The 16,914-nt window shown below is 41.4% G+C and overlaps 1 protein-coding gene across 2 annotated transcripts in view; it reads left to right on the plus strand.

Annotated features, from left to right (window-relative positions):
- Positions 1 to 16,914, plus strand: part of LOC127595520 (cadherin-4-like) — a 244,865-nt gene that overhangs the window by 90,787 nt on the left and 137,164 nt on the right. For both annotated transcript variants that reach the window (XM_052057102.1, XM_052057103.1), the window contains one exon: positions 3,827 to 3,850. In XM_052057102.1, the coding sequence (XP_051913062.1) occupies positions 3,827 to 3,850 (24 nt within the window). The remainder of the gene's footprint in view (positions 1 to 3,826; positions 3,851 to 16,914) is intronic.

A 16,914-nucleotide genomic window follows, 5' to 3' on the forward strand; every position in this document is an offset into this window, starting at 1 on the left:
ATGATCACGATATCTGGTTGGTTCGGAGGTGTTTCCCATTTTGACCTTGGGGTTTCCAGTCCATACTCCGCACAGATGTTTCGGTAGACTATGCCAGCCACCTGGTTATCGCGTTCCATGTAGGCTTTCCCTGGCCGCATCTTACACCCTGCAGTTATGTGTTGGATCATCTCAGGTCCACAATCATTCACAATTTTAAAAATGAATTCAACAAAATGTCAGTATAATAAGCCTCTGAATGTATTCATTTAAATAATTTTGTTATAATACTCACCATTAACATGAAGGTTTTCCGTTCCTTACAATGGTTAAACAAAGCTTGCGGAATTATAGTCAGCTTGCCTGGTCCGTAAGCGGAGTTGCTGCTGGCAAGCGTGCACCTTGCTCAGTAGCTTTCGGCTGTCTTCCACAGGGTATTTTGATGAGAAAGTAGCATGCCGCGTGTCAAAGTGCCGCTTTACATTTGTCCGTTACATCGGTTGTATTTTCTCATTGCAAATTAGAAACACAGCAGAACCTGTTCTTTCCACAAAGGTGAATCCTTTGGCCCATTCGTCCTGAAGTGTACCATACTCGTCATCTTTTTTTCTTTTCACCATCTTATTCGTTGAAGGATTAGCCTCGAGCTAATGACCAAGCGGGCTAATTCAAAAGGGGACATTTACCTGTTACTCAGCAACGGCCGACGTAGGCCAGTATCATCCAATTGCAGCCAACTGCAGCCCTGAACAGGACACGAGCAGTGAAACGTCGATGGATGGATTAAACAAGCGAGAATATTTTATTTTGTCTGCGAGCCAGATGCAATCATCAAAAGAGCCAAATATGGCTCGCGAGCCATAGGTTCCCGAGTCCTGATTTAAAGGGATGAAAACAAGTGTTTGATTGTAATTAGGTCACTAATTTGCTGATGTACTTGTACCGGTGTATACCATCTTCAGTTCAACTGGTCTCTCACGAATAGATTTAATACTTGTTACAGTGTCTTTCCAAAATAAAAGTCAGAGCTGCTGCCGTTGTGCAAGTGCCTTCCTAATTCACTGCAACAGTTTCCCCGTAGTTGTCAGTCAGCGCTAATTTGGGCTGGCGGTGCTTTGAGCATTTGATTATCCATCCAGTGAAAACACACATTCTGATGCATTAGAATCCCACGTATGTAATTAGTGCAATTGCTACTTGACGCTTTTTCATTTTCAATGTGATGCTCCCATATTTGGTGGCTTTCTTTGTGTCAACTGTCATCGGGTTGATTAAAGTTATTTTGATGGGTCATGAATATTATACAATTCTAAATTAATATGCTCGAACTACTGTTGAGCTGCCTGATTGAAGAAAATAAGACCGGGGCTATGTAGAGTATTAGTATGCTCTTTGACTTAATTAGATATCATATGGGTCTGATTCCTGTTTTAGAAAGACACAAAACAGTCAGGGTATTTTGATTCCTCTTAGTTTCCAAATTAGCTAAAAACGTTTCCATCTTGAGGCTCGCTGAAACGTTGTTTGGCTTGCATGCATCCTTTGGGATGTGGAAACCTGCACTGGCATATGGCCTACTTTACATAATACTCCAAGTCACGAGGGTCCCGCTGTGGGCACGCAGGCAAATCAGGACGTCACTCACACATTCACTTCAAATTAGGCTCTAAATCCATTCACTTTATGTTGCTGCTCTAGCTGTGAAGTGTGGCGCCTTCACTTTGACGCGACAAACTGGAACTACGAGGAGAAGGAAGTGCTTTCAGGCCATGGCAATGACTTTGACAGTTCTTCACATTTTTTTTCTTCACAAAAGGGGCCAACTGCACAAGATTTGGCCTTGTCTGACATGTTTGGAGACAGTTTTGTGCTTCTGATGATGCGCCACTGGATCCATCTGACTCGGCCTCACATGTTGAGTGGCATCCATCCCTCCATGTTCTTTATCGCATAAGAAAACCTTTATTTGTCTCACAATGGAGACATTCCCAATTTACAGTAGCAACATTTGACAATAAAGTTGTATCCAATCCAATCCAAAACATTATGAAATGGAGAAGTAGAACAACAAAGAGTACTGCATATAAATAAATATCAATTATAAAATATAAAGGTAAACATATTAAAAATGGGTGAGTTATCAAATACGCTAATTAGCTGAATTAAGTCATTCCCAGCTAAGGGAGGCAGGTACCTGAAAACTGAAATGGACAGGTGTGCTCAGCATTCCACCACCCTATTCAGTATTTTAAGGGTGGTGAAATAGTAAAAGTATGTTGGCGTCAAGGGAAAATAAAAGGATTTCTTTGGGTGATAAGGATCGCTTTGCTTTTATGTGACAAACAACAGCGGTCAACATTTTTCATCTACATTTTTTAAACGGAGATGTAACTCAACTTTTCTAGGTGCATTTTGTTTTGCTCTGACTCCAAATCTGACTGCATTTTTGCTCTAGCATAGGGGTGTCAAACTCATTTCACATTGTGGACCACAAAGGGCCTCAGTAGATGTCAAGTGGGCCGGACCATTAAAATGATACCATACTCTGCTATCAATAACTAAAATAATATGTCTTTCCTTTGTGTTGTTCTAAAGAAGCACAAGAACATGGGGAAAATGTTGACATTTAATTAACATATCTTTTACAAAACATTTCATGAAGAAACTCAGATTTCCTTAGACAAATGTGCAATTTACTTTTATCATTGCATGCGTACAAAGGCACAAAACATATCAAAAGTAATTGGTATTGAAAAATATAGTTATGCATTTTAAGATTAAACGAGATTTATAAAGAAAGGATTTTTTAAACCATTTACACATGTGCATATACAATCTAAATGTGATCCCTGTCCTTTATGCATTTTTTTCACTTTTAAATGATCCTGAGGGCCTGATCAAACCTCTTTTGGGGGCCGGGTATTTTTGACACCACTGCTCTCGCACATCAGGTTTTCATTCTACTACGACTACTGCTAATAATAATAATAATAATAATAAATAATAATAATAGCACCTCATTAACTCACCATGTCAAAAGGGCTCAGTCCAATTCCACAAGAAACTGCTTTGAGAAGCACAGAGGCGCAATGGACGCCATTGTTACAGGAGCAAAAGTCATAACTTGAATCTGCCCTGCTTGTATTCCGCAAATACATCCCGATGTACTGTAGCTCGTCTACTTTCATGCCTCTGGCCCTTTGTGCTCAAACCATGAAGGGAAAACTTTCAGTGTTGTTTAATAGCCCAAGTGTAAACAATATTCCTCTTTCGGTTTCTCTTTGCTTATTACAGCATCTTTGACAAAGTTTTCGTCCACAGGCACACATATGAGAAGTAGAAACATGAAAATCTCCGTTTTGTAACAGAATAGCACGTCGAATGTGCATTTTTTATCTTAACAACAAAAAAAGCTCTGTTGTGTAAAAACAGAGCAGCGGTGCATTATTGTCTGCCCAGGCAAATATCCTGTGGGCAGCGAATGAATTGTAGGCCTTGAAAAAGAGTTGAAAAAGCTTTTCGAACGGATTTGATTTGCTGTGTCTCAGTGCTCTTCACCAGAGTCCAAGGGTGCTCGGATTGAATTGTTTCAGAGATCGAGGATGTCCGGGGGTCTGGCCACTCTCGCCTCTCTACTTAAGGCTACTCTTCCACATGTTTGTTCACATCCTCCACCTGGTTGCTTCCTCTTGAATATAGAAAAGGTTTTTAGTGTTTTCCCGTAGAGCGCTTGTGCCTTCTATGTGGTATTATTTTTTGGGGATGTGTATTCAGGCTCAACAATACAGTAATATGAAAAGACACTACCGTATGATTGATTCGTGTGTGTGCTCTCCTCTTTCTGCAGGCGCCAGTGTGTCATCACAGACAGGTAAGATGGCCTTTACAGTCATTAGCTGTTCTGCTGTGCCTTGCATGCTGTATGACTGTATGCATCTCCATCTTTGCGAGAGCTAAGCCACGAAAACTGGAGAGGAAAGCAGAATGCAAATTCCATCTGCTTTTTATGAAGAGAAAAAAAAAATGGAAGACATTTTTATTAGGACTCAAGTTTTTTTTCTTCCACCATAATGTGACTAAATGCAGGAAGATATTACATCATGTGAACGTCTGCAAATACTTTCATAATCACAATATTAAACTGGTCTCTAAATTTCCCAGATTTTTTCCAAGGCAGTTGCGGTCAAATTACTGCACTTCCCTTTTGACCACACAAATATATTTGTCCCAAATCTCTCACCCCCAGTACCCACCTCCTCCCCCATACACACAGACACTCACAGAATGTTGTGCATCACATATATGTGATGATAGGCAGTATGTGACACTATCACACGGGCCTATAAAGGTAAGTAAGGTGGGCTAGCCAGATGAAACTTGAAGGGCTGGCATATTGTAGATCATCTCACCACGACCGGACTCACATGTATTTCTGAATGAGAGGAAGATAATAAGGCCGCACATCGTGACACTATGACAATGAATGAGTGCTCACTTAAATTGGCTTCTGTGCATCCATATCTGGCCTGGCCTCTGGTGTCCATTGAGGATTTTTAGCTCGCCTGCTGTAATGTCCAAAATATTTCCAAACACTCTCGAAGTCTCGCCTTGATATTGCTGAGGAGAAAAATATCGTGCTTGTGTCCATACATGACTGACCTGACAGATGTGACTTTGACGGGGGCCGTCTGGCTGAAATGACAAGGGACCTTGGGGAAAAGAGTTTGGACAAAAACAAATAGATCTGACAAGACTCTCTGTGCATATAAATTTTATGTCTGCCTGAGCATGAATGATGGATACAGTAGAAAATGTGTGCCCACTGACTCCTCAATGTATCTCTATTAATCTTTATGGATGTGTGCTTGTCACAACTATTAAAAGTCCACATTGCCGCTCTTCCCTTCACTGAAAATCTGCCGATGTTAAAAGTTGAGAGAAAGTGTTCAAACCACAATGTCAGTATGGCATTCACACTAAAAAACTATGTGCAGTCGAGGTTGTAACACTGATACATTGTTAAAATGGAGTGTCACTTGGTTTCAACCCTGATTGGTGTCAATTTACAGTATATTGAAGCCACACCTTTTTGTCATGTTTGATGAAGTGGACTGGTGAGAGTTGAGACCATTTTCGATAGCATCGCTTTACGCTGCACTCGCAAGACAGAGTCAAACTTCCCTAGTAACCAAAACTCTTACATGAAAAAAAATGTTTTGCCACTTAACTTTCTGTTTCATATTGTTTAAAACTGACACCATTGATGAGCCAACAATGAATATATCAGGTTCACATCTTACCAGTCCTTTAAAATTTGTGTGTGGGGATGTTTTTGTTCCTGTGGTGCACTTGGCCATTCAGTTGTATTTTCTGTGCCCTCACGTGGGCTTCGCGGTCAATCAGTTTCATTAACACAGTATCTAAAGCAGGCGTAGGCAGCCAGAGTGACGAGCTGCACGTTTATTCAAACTTATTTTCGGGACTTGCGTAAGCGGAAATTCCACTACCCATAACCCGGATGGAGGTGTAATGCCGCGGGAGCTTAAATACACGCAACGCCCACCCGATGTGATGGAAAAGACACAACGCAGAAACAAGTTTTCACTTCGCTTTTTTCGATCATCAGATTCTAAACGACGACGTTCAAGTGAGTTTTTATTGCCGTGCCGTACTGTAATTGTGAATGATTTTAACTTTATTCACTTACGTCCTGGAGAACGCGGCACTAGCTTAAAAGCAGCACCCACTCGACATGACCGAAGAAATGTGTTCGCTTCGCTGTTTTCATTCATCAGATTCGAAACGCGTTTTACTGTAATTGCAAAAGATTTTAACTTTATTCACTTACGTCGTGTAGATCATCACATCGAAACGTAGAAGAACTGTAACGACTGGAGCGGAGCGAGTGAAATGCATCCGTTTGAGCGAGGCTGGATACAAAGTTAAAAAGATCCAGCAGACACTTGTAGTCGGAAAGACGCAAATCTACGAAACTTTAAAAAACAAGGTACGATTCAACTCCTGATGACAAGTCACCATCCGGCAAGGAAGCAATGCAAATGGCTACAAAAATCCTTCAGTATGCACAAGAATTACCACACTTCGGTGATCAAGGGGACAGTTACTTGCAACTAGCAAGAAAACTGTATGACACGCAGGCAAACATTGTCATAAACCAAAGAATGCATCCAACAAAACAATCCAAAATACACATTTTTTTTCCCAAGACAGAAAAAAAAACATTAAAATACTGTACATATTTTACTGTTGGGATTTTTTTTGGGAGACACCTGTATTGCAGTTTTTGTTATATGGACAGTTTTTGGTCAGTATATTTTTGTATTTTATTGATTGTGTTGTTACATGTGCATTTTGTCAACATACTTGCAGGCTCATAAAGGACATGTACCATGCTCATTTCCCAAATGAGGAATTTCTGTTATCAGGACAAATTGGACAGCGCAAACACGAGTCCGTACTAGAGAATATTTACTGTATTGTGTTGGCATGAACACTTAGTGTTAATCTAAAGACTCTGAAGTGTCGTTACTACTGCACTGTCAGCACTGCAATTTGTTGCTGTAACTCACGATTGGTTGGTTGAATGTTTAACACTCTCGTAAATGTTACTTAAATAGTGTGGAGTGTGGACGCATATCGACAATTTGTTGGCGTTAAAATTAACAGCCTGTGGTGTTGAATTAACACCAACAGATTTGCACTAAGCTTTCCATTTCCTCCCTTGAACAAGATGATTAATACAAGAGGTTGTTATAACATGACCTTCTTCATTAGTTTTGCAGCATCCTCGCGATGTGGCCCCTCACCATGAAATCCCTCCCCAACTGCAGTGAACACTACCCCCCCCCCCCCCTGCTACATGAAGCATATTTATGGCACCTGTGCTCCAAAAACAGTCTCTCTGAGACATCCCACTAATTTCATTTTGAAAATGCCAGCAATAAATTGATCAAATGGACTAAATCGAATCGGAGTCACACGCGTAGCCATCCGCCACACGCTGTCCCCTCAGGGGGCTGTGGGCGTTGTTAAGCCAGCCAAAAAGCTCTGCCAGCAGCAGGAGAAGACATAGTGTTGAGAGTTCCTGGTGAGAAGAACACCAAATGAATGCACTAGAGGACAAGTATCAGCGTGTGCATATGCATGTGTAAACTAGAGCAGCCGTGTGGCCGCCAGTGTGTTCATAGAGGTCAGCGTTAATACTCGAACATGCTCTTGATGGAATGTCAGTAAACCACTTGGAATGTTGATCTGCTAGAAGAGTAATTGATCAACCACAATCTAAGTTGATTGATTGTTTTCTTCCAAATCTCTCTCAAGCCGTCTGCTACCCTGAGCGCTATCATCTCTCCTGCCTCAGGTTCACACGCTCTATGCCCTGCCATTCCCCTCGCGTTTCTCACTTTCTCATCTTCCGTACTCTCGTCTGACACCTTTGGCTCATGTTCTAAATGCCTTTGTCTCTGCGCTCCTTTCGTTTCAGCCACCTTTGTATCCGCCTATCTTTTGCTTCTCTCCCCTTCGCATTTATCAGTGTGCAGGTTAAGCCTGGCATGAGTGAGGGTAAAGCAGCTTTGTGCTAACAGGGTTAATGAAGTCAGGCCACATAATTCCTCTAACGGGAATCAGTAGCGCTACTCTGTCATGCCTGTCGGCATTGAAAGATCAGATGGAATGTACCACAGAATTGTGAAAAGAACTCAACACGCAAGACTTGGATGCATACAACCTCCTAAAATGCATGCATATACTATAATGCAAAGGGATGCAGTTGTCGGAGAGTTGTTCTGCTATCTGACTACCATCAGGCACCCTTCGGCAAGACACCCTCGCCTCTACAGTAAATACCAAAGTGACAAGAGGACACGCCTCCGATTCACCTCACAATTTGGTGACGGAAAGTAGACTAGATTTTAGACCAGTAAGTCGACTAGATTTTAGACTGAAAGTAGACGAGATTTTAGACCGGGTGAAAACAAGGTTTAAATTATGGCGGAGGTGGTATAAACCAATGCTGGCAAATATGTTCCAGACAGAGATGTGAGAAGCCACGGGTTCGGCGACCTTGCTGTGGCCAATTTGAAGAAACTGCAACAGTGCGTACAAGAAAATGAAACTACGGTATTGATTTCATCGCACAAATATCGATCCGATATCTAGACTGGCTTTGTATCAACGTTATCAATGTTTAGATCAGTCCACCCACCACTACGTTTCAAGTTTAACTCCATTGTCTCCTGATGGGAGCCTCCATACTCTGAGTCTGCATGTCATTCTGCGGATTCCCACAGATCTGGGGAACTGGGGGCCTCCGCAAATTGTGGATAGTCCACTTTGGGCGATCTGGTTCATGGTAGGTTCCTGTGGTCACATCCTCTTATGACAGGCCAGAAATGGCTCCTGCAGGTCATTTTTCCTCACATCTTTTTCTAATCCATTTTCTAATCCGCTTATCCTCACAAGGGTCGCGAACATGTTGGAACCTACCCCAGCTGTCTTCGGGCAGTATGCGGGGGACACCCTGAACTGGTTGCCACAATCACACCTAGGGACAATTTAGAGTGTTCCTCTAACCTGCCATGTATGTTTTGGGGAATTTAGGAGGAAACCAGAGCACCCAGAGAAAATCCACACAGGTACGGGGAGAACATGCAAACTCCACTCAGGAAGGCCGGAGTAGAACCTTGCACTACTGCACTGTGAGGCGGACGTGCTAACCAGGCGCCCAACATGCCACCCATCTTGGTATTCATTTGCTGCAAATATTCTAGTGAACATTTGAAAGAGGACGTGATCTGCACATTTCCATCGTTGTTGTTCTTTTGTTTTGTCTGTCCAGACCAAATTAATGATATGCTCCCATGACTGTCAGAAACAAATAGGTATTTGCGTCCGCCAGAGAATAATTAATTTGATTAAATCAGTTGCACAGACAGACATAAAGAATGGCAAATTGAGAGAAGACTAAATACTGATCTGATCTCCTGGAAAGTTTGTCTAGCCAGGTTGGCTCATTTTTAATTTAAGTCACTGCATTTTTGTGTACCTCTTGGCGTATTTAAGTCTATTTTTTCATGAGTGATTTTAAGGCAGGGTCGTTGATTTCCCCTTTTACCTCATTGATGGGTGAAAATGTTCCTTTCACGAGCAATGCCAATTCAGGGAATCTTGAAATCCAACTGTGCTCTCATATCAATTGCAGAGTCCTGTATCAGGCTAAAGTAATCCTCAATCGTATAGTGTATTTTTTTTTTTTTCATCGCTGCGTATGGTCGGATTGATAAAGCATGATGTGCGCATGTGCGGTAAGCTGTACGGGTTTTTGTTGCTTTATAAGGGGAATCGTAATCATTTATAAGAGTAGATATTAGCCGAGGTTGACAGCTATGTGTGATTAAATCATAGGTGTCAAACTCAGGTCCTGGAGGGCCGCTGTCCTGCATGTTTTCCAAGCCTCCCTGTTGCAACACACCTGATTCAAATGAACAGGTTCAATGTCAGGCTTGTGCAGTGCTTGCTGATTATCTGATCATTTGAATCAGGTGTGTTGCAACAGGGAGACTTAGAAAACATGCAGGACACTTGCCCTCCAGGACACCTATGTTAAATAAAACATAGAACCCCCCCACCCCCACCCCCACCCCCCAATCGATTTGAGTTCAAGAAATGGCTCGATTGATTAAAAAACACAATTTCTCAACAATCTTGGCTAAGAAAGGGAGGTTTGAGATGGGTCTCAGTTTGCTAACATCGAGTGTACTATTTTTTTAGAAGTGGCTTCATGACAGCTTCTTTCAGTAGTTTACTCCTGACTGAGGGGAGCACGTGATTATTGGTTTCAGCTGCTGAACCAATTCATCAAAAGTTTGTCGTTGTTTTGATCAACTGCATCAAATTCCGATAGCAACTGAAGTATTCCTTGGCATTTTTGGTATTGCATAATTTTCATGATTTTTACGTGCATTACACCTGATTGATTCATTGTCTTTGTTTTTTCACAAAAATAGCAAGCATATTCAATGCACTGAGTTCTGGTTCGATTTGATTTGGGGGAATTTGTGAACTTATCAACCACAGCATATAGTGTGAGTGCTGTGGTGGTTTTTCATTCAAAAGTGTTGTTGTCCTTAAGCCCTTAATTAGCTCTTTGTTCAAATTAAAAATACTTTGCCTGTACAGGTCAACGTGAATTTAGAACTGAGTTTTTCTAAACTTACATGATGCTTTAGCATCTAGTTTAACAGCGGCAAGCTGTAAAGGATGCTAAAATGTTCTCTTCAAAGATAATTCTACACGTACAAGCATCTACACTCACATAAAGGTTAGCAGCTCTGTTGTGCTGTTGAGGCATCAAATATCTCAAAAGTATGGCTGTTAAACTTATGACGAAGTAGAACGTAGAATGACGGTTGATAAAGGACTAACCCTTGTCCATTGTGTGTCAGGGAGAAAATTAGGCATCAATGCATCAGTTTGCAATGTCTCTTTGGGGATGTCACCTTTTCCCGAATGAAGGATTTGAAAACGGAGGATCGGGATTTACCCATTTACAGTGATTAACATGCTGTTGAAGTGCAGATCTGGGACAAATTGCACAAACTCACATGTCAGCATATTATATCAAGTGAGGAGACTCAAGACACGCATGAGAGACATGGAAAACAATCTTGGATTTGAAATGCTACAGAACTTTCCATTTGGTTTGTTTACTCTGGAGAGGTATATTGCACCCAGGAAGTGAGGTAGGCCCACTGGTATATCCTCAGCTAATTCTTAGCGCACAAACCCCTATCAATCATTAATAATTCATGTGGAAATATTTGAAGAGTAAACTACACAGACCATTAAAATCTACACTGGCACAATAGCACGAGGGCATGAATACAATCCGCATCTTAACTCCACATACAGAAGGCAGTAGTTACGACAGAAAGATGTTTGTCTCTATGGAAATGGGATGCTCATTAGGAGAAAGTAGACTTTACGCACTGCTATTACCACTATCACCTGGAACATTACCATAGAATTGATGCTAAAGATAACCGTGGTGGGAGGTAATTAGAGTGACAGCTGGTGCGAAGATGCGTTGCATGTGTTTGACTGATCTTTTGTAAGGGCAGTTGCTGTGCTCGTCAGACATCTCAGACTTGCCTTCTCATTTAGCCGATAAATGCTGAAAGCTTCCACGCGAAAGATGATCACGCTACCTAGGTCAACACGTCCCAGTCCTTTGGATTATTTATTTATTTATTTAATTTTTAAACTACTCCTAGTAGTTTAAAAATTAGTAGTACTACTAGTTTGTGTTTACTGAAAGCCAGGTTCGCTTGCTTTGCCCTGTTCAAACTTTGTCTGTCATATTAAACCGGATACATGTTTGAAAATTAACTTTTTAATGTTTGTATACAAATATTTGTGTCCATGGAGTGACCGTCAAGAAAATCTTTAGTTATTTACACATTTGTGAAAACGTGTGTAAGAGAGTGATGGTGTACTTCTGCCCCACTGTTACAAATGTGGAATGTAGGAAGGCAATGGAGTACCCGGAGAAAACCAACGCAGGCAGGGGGAGAGCATACAACCTCTGCACTGTGACACAGACGTGCTAACTGGTCGACCACCAGGCCACCCAAAAGAATAAGTTTCCAATATAATTTGCTTCATGTCTTGATACTTTCTCCACATCTTTCCAACACATGGATTCAACGTTATGGATTTTATTTTCTTCGTGAAGGAGAAAGTACGAAACAGAATGTTCGAGGGCATCTTATGTTTCTGAGTCTATTTCTGTGTTCACCTGAGTATGACACGTTAAGGTGTAGGTGGATATGAATGTGCCGCCCAGCATTTTTAGTGATGGTGTTGCTGCTCACATCCATTGGGCATTTCTTCATCGATGCTTCCAATCAAAGGAAGGCAATTAGTGGCGTCGGGTGGCGTCTGGGGAACTGAAAAGAAGCTGCAGAGTTGTGTAACACAAAGATTAGACTTGCTCCATCCTCATGGAGCTCTGCACTGCCTGCAGGTAGGCAGGAAAAGAAGATTCTGGGAAACGGACTGGATATTTTTATACCATTAAAAGACTTATCAGTTTTCCTTGGGCACTAAAATTTGAGGTATAATGGCTCAGTTGTGTCTCCATCTATGTCTGTCTTCTATGGTGGTCATATTTGTCATAAGTACAGCAAATAACTCCAGCCAGATAAAACAGCCCCAGGGGACCGCTATGTGATTCCTGTTTCCCAAGACTGACCCAACCTAAGTTGTTTTTAAAGGATAGTTCATTTGTTTTGGGACATTTGCCAAATAAGACAGCATCATATTTATGATGTGACAATAAAATAAATCTATACATTTAAATTTCCTTCATATTTTAATACATATTTTGACTTTGACTTTGGTTATCATCACATCTCATAACAATGACAACACATGGCTTCACTGAGAAATTAGCTCCAAGTGACTAGCTAAGTGGAGTCGTAAGCATGAACACTAAAATCCCAAGACTTTTCTCAAACAATCAGCCAGACCAGAGTTAGGCCATATGGACAATTGCAATGTGTATAATTGTTCAAGAAAAATCTCAGTCATCTCGGCTGGGATCATCTTGTGTCATTCTTCCTCTTGGCCAAGTTGCAATTTTGAGTCAAATAACAAGGTACACTGCGATTGTCTGGCAACAGATTCAGGGTGTCCCCTGCCTACTGCCTGAAGACAGCTGGGATAGGCTCCAGCACCCCCCGCGACCCTAGTGAGGATCAAGTGGTTCGGAAAATGGATGGATGGATAGCAAGGTACACATTGACAGGTAGATGAGGGAGCTGTGGATCATTTCTTGGGGATGTAAACAATTTCCCAAAAAGTGTTATATTAGGAGCCACACATGACCGCAAGTGCTTCATAAAAATGCATTTATCCATCACGACCCAAACCTTCGGTCACTGCGTAACTACTCTACCAGTTTCACCAATCAAATAGCATCAGGCATTGACATGGGGAGTTTTATGACAGCAATTGCAGTGCTTGGTGTCTGGAAAAATGAAGTCATTTCAGATTTACTTGAATGAATTCGGTGGTGAGAGTCTTTCTTTTTTCTTAATCTCTGAAAAAGAAAAAAATAATAAGTTTGACTAGCGTCACAGAGAGTGTTTTGTAGATATCACTGTGCAATATCAGTGTCTCATAACCAACAAAAAATATCGGGCTTGTATACGCCTTCCCACGGGGTGTTATTATCATCCACTGTTGCTGCAACCTTCCGCACTAATTCTATACTTGTCATGGACACTTCATCATGCTTGAGGGCTTTCTTACAGAATGGAGGCCTGAGATGTCATAGCCTGTTACAAAACAAGGCACTGAATACATGAACTTGTGCTTTCCCTTTGCCACCAGTCCTGCTTTCTCTCACCCCCTGCCATGGGGATCACTGCCATGGAAACGGAATCTCATGCAGAGTGTCGACATTCACTAAGTAATGACTCGTTGCTCTGGCTCAGATAAATGGCTCCATTCATTAAAGTGGCTGCTTTTTTTTCTTCCCACGAGTGACTTCCAGAAGTTCACCTGTGAAAATGGTGGTAGCTCCAAGATCCAAGGCTCACTTTAGTGAATTCTTTAGGCATCTGAAAGTTCTTTTAAGGCATATGTTATTTGGATGTGACGTTACGTGGACAAAGACATTAGAGTGGAAAGTGATCATTTTGGTTCATCGAGGGCATTAAGTATTTTTCTCTTTAGGCTTGACTCATCGGAATTTAAAAAAAAAAGCGGTACGCCCACCACTGTGACACCCCTCCAATCCCGCGTAGCGACACCACATGGTCTTTTTTCTATTGAATACTTCTGCATCCCCCACTCTAAGTGGCCAAGCTGTATAGATCCTGAGGTTAATTAAGGGTATTACAAAGAATCGAATCCAAATCTCCCAGTGTATGAGAGAGAGCCTCGGCAGCATTTTCTAGCCTCTTTTCTAAGCCAGTTCTGTCATCCTGGATCATTACTTGATTTCCTGTTCATTCCCATACCCATCTACCGTGTCCTGTTTTTCCAACTTCGCTGCACTGGGACCGTCAAGTCCCTGAGCACTGGGAGACACTGGTGCATGTCGCGATCAACAGTACTCATGGGTAATGTGTAGATCATTCGTCCTCTGGACAGGTATGTAATAGAGGCAGGAGTGCCACGGAGAAGAGGAACGGTGGGAAATCTCTTGAGGTACAAGAATCAATTTCACTGGGACTCACCAGTGCAAAGAAACAGAACCACTCAATGTCTTTCTGAGAGCCACTCTTCTTTTCACCCCCTTTTCTTTTTCTCTCTGTCTTCTTTCTAGTTCTTGCTCTGTCTTCATTCTTGTTCCACCATTACATTCTGTGCAAACTGCAAGCTCATGTTCATGAGCGAAAGCTGCATCGGAATAATCCCTATGCAAACGAGACCTCTTTTAAGACAACGTCTTCATGTGTTTCCTGTCAGGAAATTCCATCGATGAAATCGGACCTTCCAGGGCACAATGTGGCAGCAGAAGAAAAAAAAAACAGCAAGCGTCTGATGTCAATTCACCATCAGTGACATCAGTTCAGGTTGAAGTTTGTCGTATTAATGTCGAAGTGACATCAGATGCCCACTGGGAAGGAAATCTAACCGATTTTTCCCAACAGTAGAAACACTCCCAAAACTTGTAGCCCTGCCTCATAAAACAGCAATAGGCACATAGACTTTCTCTCCCACCTGTGAAATGAAGCTTCAGTTAAAAGACCCTGCAAGCACTTGATACCTCTGTAACACGGCTGATCATGTTAATGTCTTTCATGGCATGACCGCTTGGCATAGGTTCCACTTCATAAAGTGGACAGAATAGTTCTTGGCGAACTGAAATGCACGGTTTGACCTGCCGCTCCAGATGGAATGATGCTGTTGTTGACAAGCAATATCGCTCATCAATTATGGCCATGGATAGTCAGGCCCCCCCCTTGCCTTGTGGCTCTAACATTCAGTGAATTGTCATGGAAAGGTAAAGGATTAAGACTTTGTGTATTTCTCTTTATGGCAGACAGATGATTTCCTAAGGATGATGTAAGTTCTATTAAAGTTCGGCAAAATGTCTGAAGCTGTTTGTCGCTTTGTCCTCTACCTTATTTGCAAAGAAGAGAGAAAACTAATCGATAAGACAGGCAGCTATATAAATATATGGCACATTTGAAGTAACTCAGTGTGCTTCACATAATTAAAAGTACAACATTTAAAAGCATTTACAAAATAAATAGTTATTCAAGAGAAACGTTAAGAAATAAATAAATAGCTTACTAAAATTCCCAAAAGAACGAACAGTGCCAGAAAAATATTTTACAAATGCTCTGAGACGGAGTGAAAAAAACTGTTTTCAGCCTGGTTTTGAGAGCATTTACACTTCAGGTTGATTTTACTTCTTTTGGGGGCTTGTTCCATTTGTGTGAAGAATTATAGCTAAAATCCCACTTGCTTTGAAACCTGAGCTCCATGAATTGACTTGAATATGCCGACCTCAGAGCCTCACGGGTTTATTTTCAATGAGCATTTTTTTCAATGTATTCAGAAGCTAAACCATACACTGATTTATTGACCAGAAGCAGAACTATAAAATCTATTCTACAGCTGACTCTGAGCCAGTGTCAAGCCTTTTGGACTGGGTTCATATGTTCTGGTCAGAAGCTGAGCTGCAACATTCTAAAGGAGCCACAGCTGTATTTGTACAGATTTTTTTCCAGTGCAAAGAGCTCTCTTGCATAAAAATGACCATTCATGGACAGAAAGTTACTCTTTTACTTCCATACCTTTCTCTGGTTGACCGGGTTGTATCGCACATTGACGTTTTTGAGGAGCAAATCAGATATCTGTCCTTTGATTATATGTATGTTTCTTACATTTTTTTCTGTTTTTTGAATGTAGACACAGTCTACAGGTATTTTGTTTTCCCTTGGTGTTGAGACATTCAGCATGGGCCAACCGGATTCCTCATTAATTTATGATGATCGGTTCTGTCTGTTGACTGCTGTCACATATCTTTTGGCTTTGCTCCCAGTATATTCCAGGGAGGACTCCTAGACGATTTACTGCCGTTTTCACAGGCTACATCCATCCATGTGGAGCTAACTAGCTGTCTGTTAGCTTGATATTGTCCACTATTTTGAGAGATCGGTGAAAGGTGTTTCATGTCCCCGATTGTCCGTTTAACTCCGTTTACATTTTATGGCAATGCATTTTCATCTCCAGTGGTTGGTGACAGTCTGCAGTAGAATAAGGACATATCTTGCTTCTTCTCTTGTTGCGAATAATGAAAAATGTTGAATAATGGCCACGGCAAAGTGTATCTATTAAAGAAAGTCAGATAGATACACAAGGATGTATTTTAAGGATTTTCTCAAGAAAAAAAAGGAGTATGAAGCTTATCAGCAGAAAAATGCAAACAATGGCGAAGGCAGCAAGTAAAAACGCCGTAGCAGTATCCAAATGATGCACAACTTAGTGCTGTACCCCTTTAACTGGCACTATTAATGTCAGTTAAAGTTTTTATATCTATTTATTAAAACTTGAACTTTTTGTCTGAGGCCTAATATAAGAGGCATTAGGAATCTCAAGGGCAGAGTGCTATAAAAAGCCTCAAATATAAATAGTTAATGCTCTACCCCTTCATCAAAGATCTCGCCGAACATCACTGAAGAGGAGATAGCCCAAATGTCGATTATTAGGATGAATTTAAAGCAATCACAATCCATATTTGTGTCATATACATCTCCTGTTCATTGGTACAAAGTCCCCAAACCGCCTGCTCATTATAACTTGTGCAGCTTGTCAGGGGACGGCAACGATTCACAGACTAAATTGGTTGAGCCTAAAGAGTAAACAGTGTGGAGGAAGAATGGGTGGAATCCT

The sequence above is a fragment of the Hippocampus zosterae genome, chromosome 2 (assembly GCF_025434085.1).
Source record: "Hippocampus zosterae strain Florida chromosome 2, ASM2543408v3, whole genome shotgun sequence".
NCBI classification, from domain to species: Eukaryota; Metazoa; Chordata; class Actinopteri; order Syngnathiformes; family Syngnathidae; genus Hippocampus; species Hippocampus zosterae.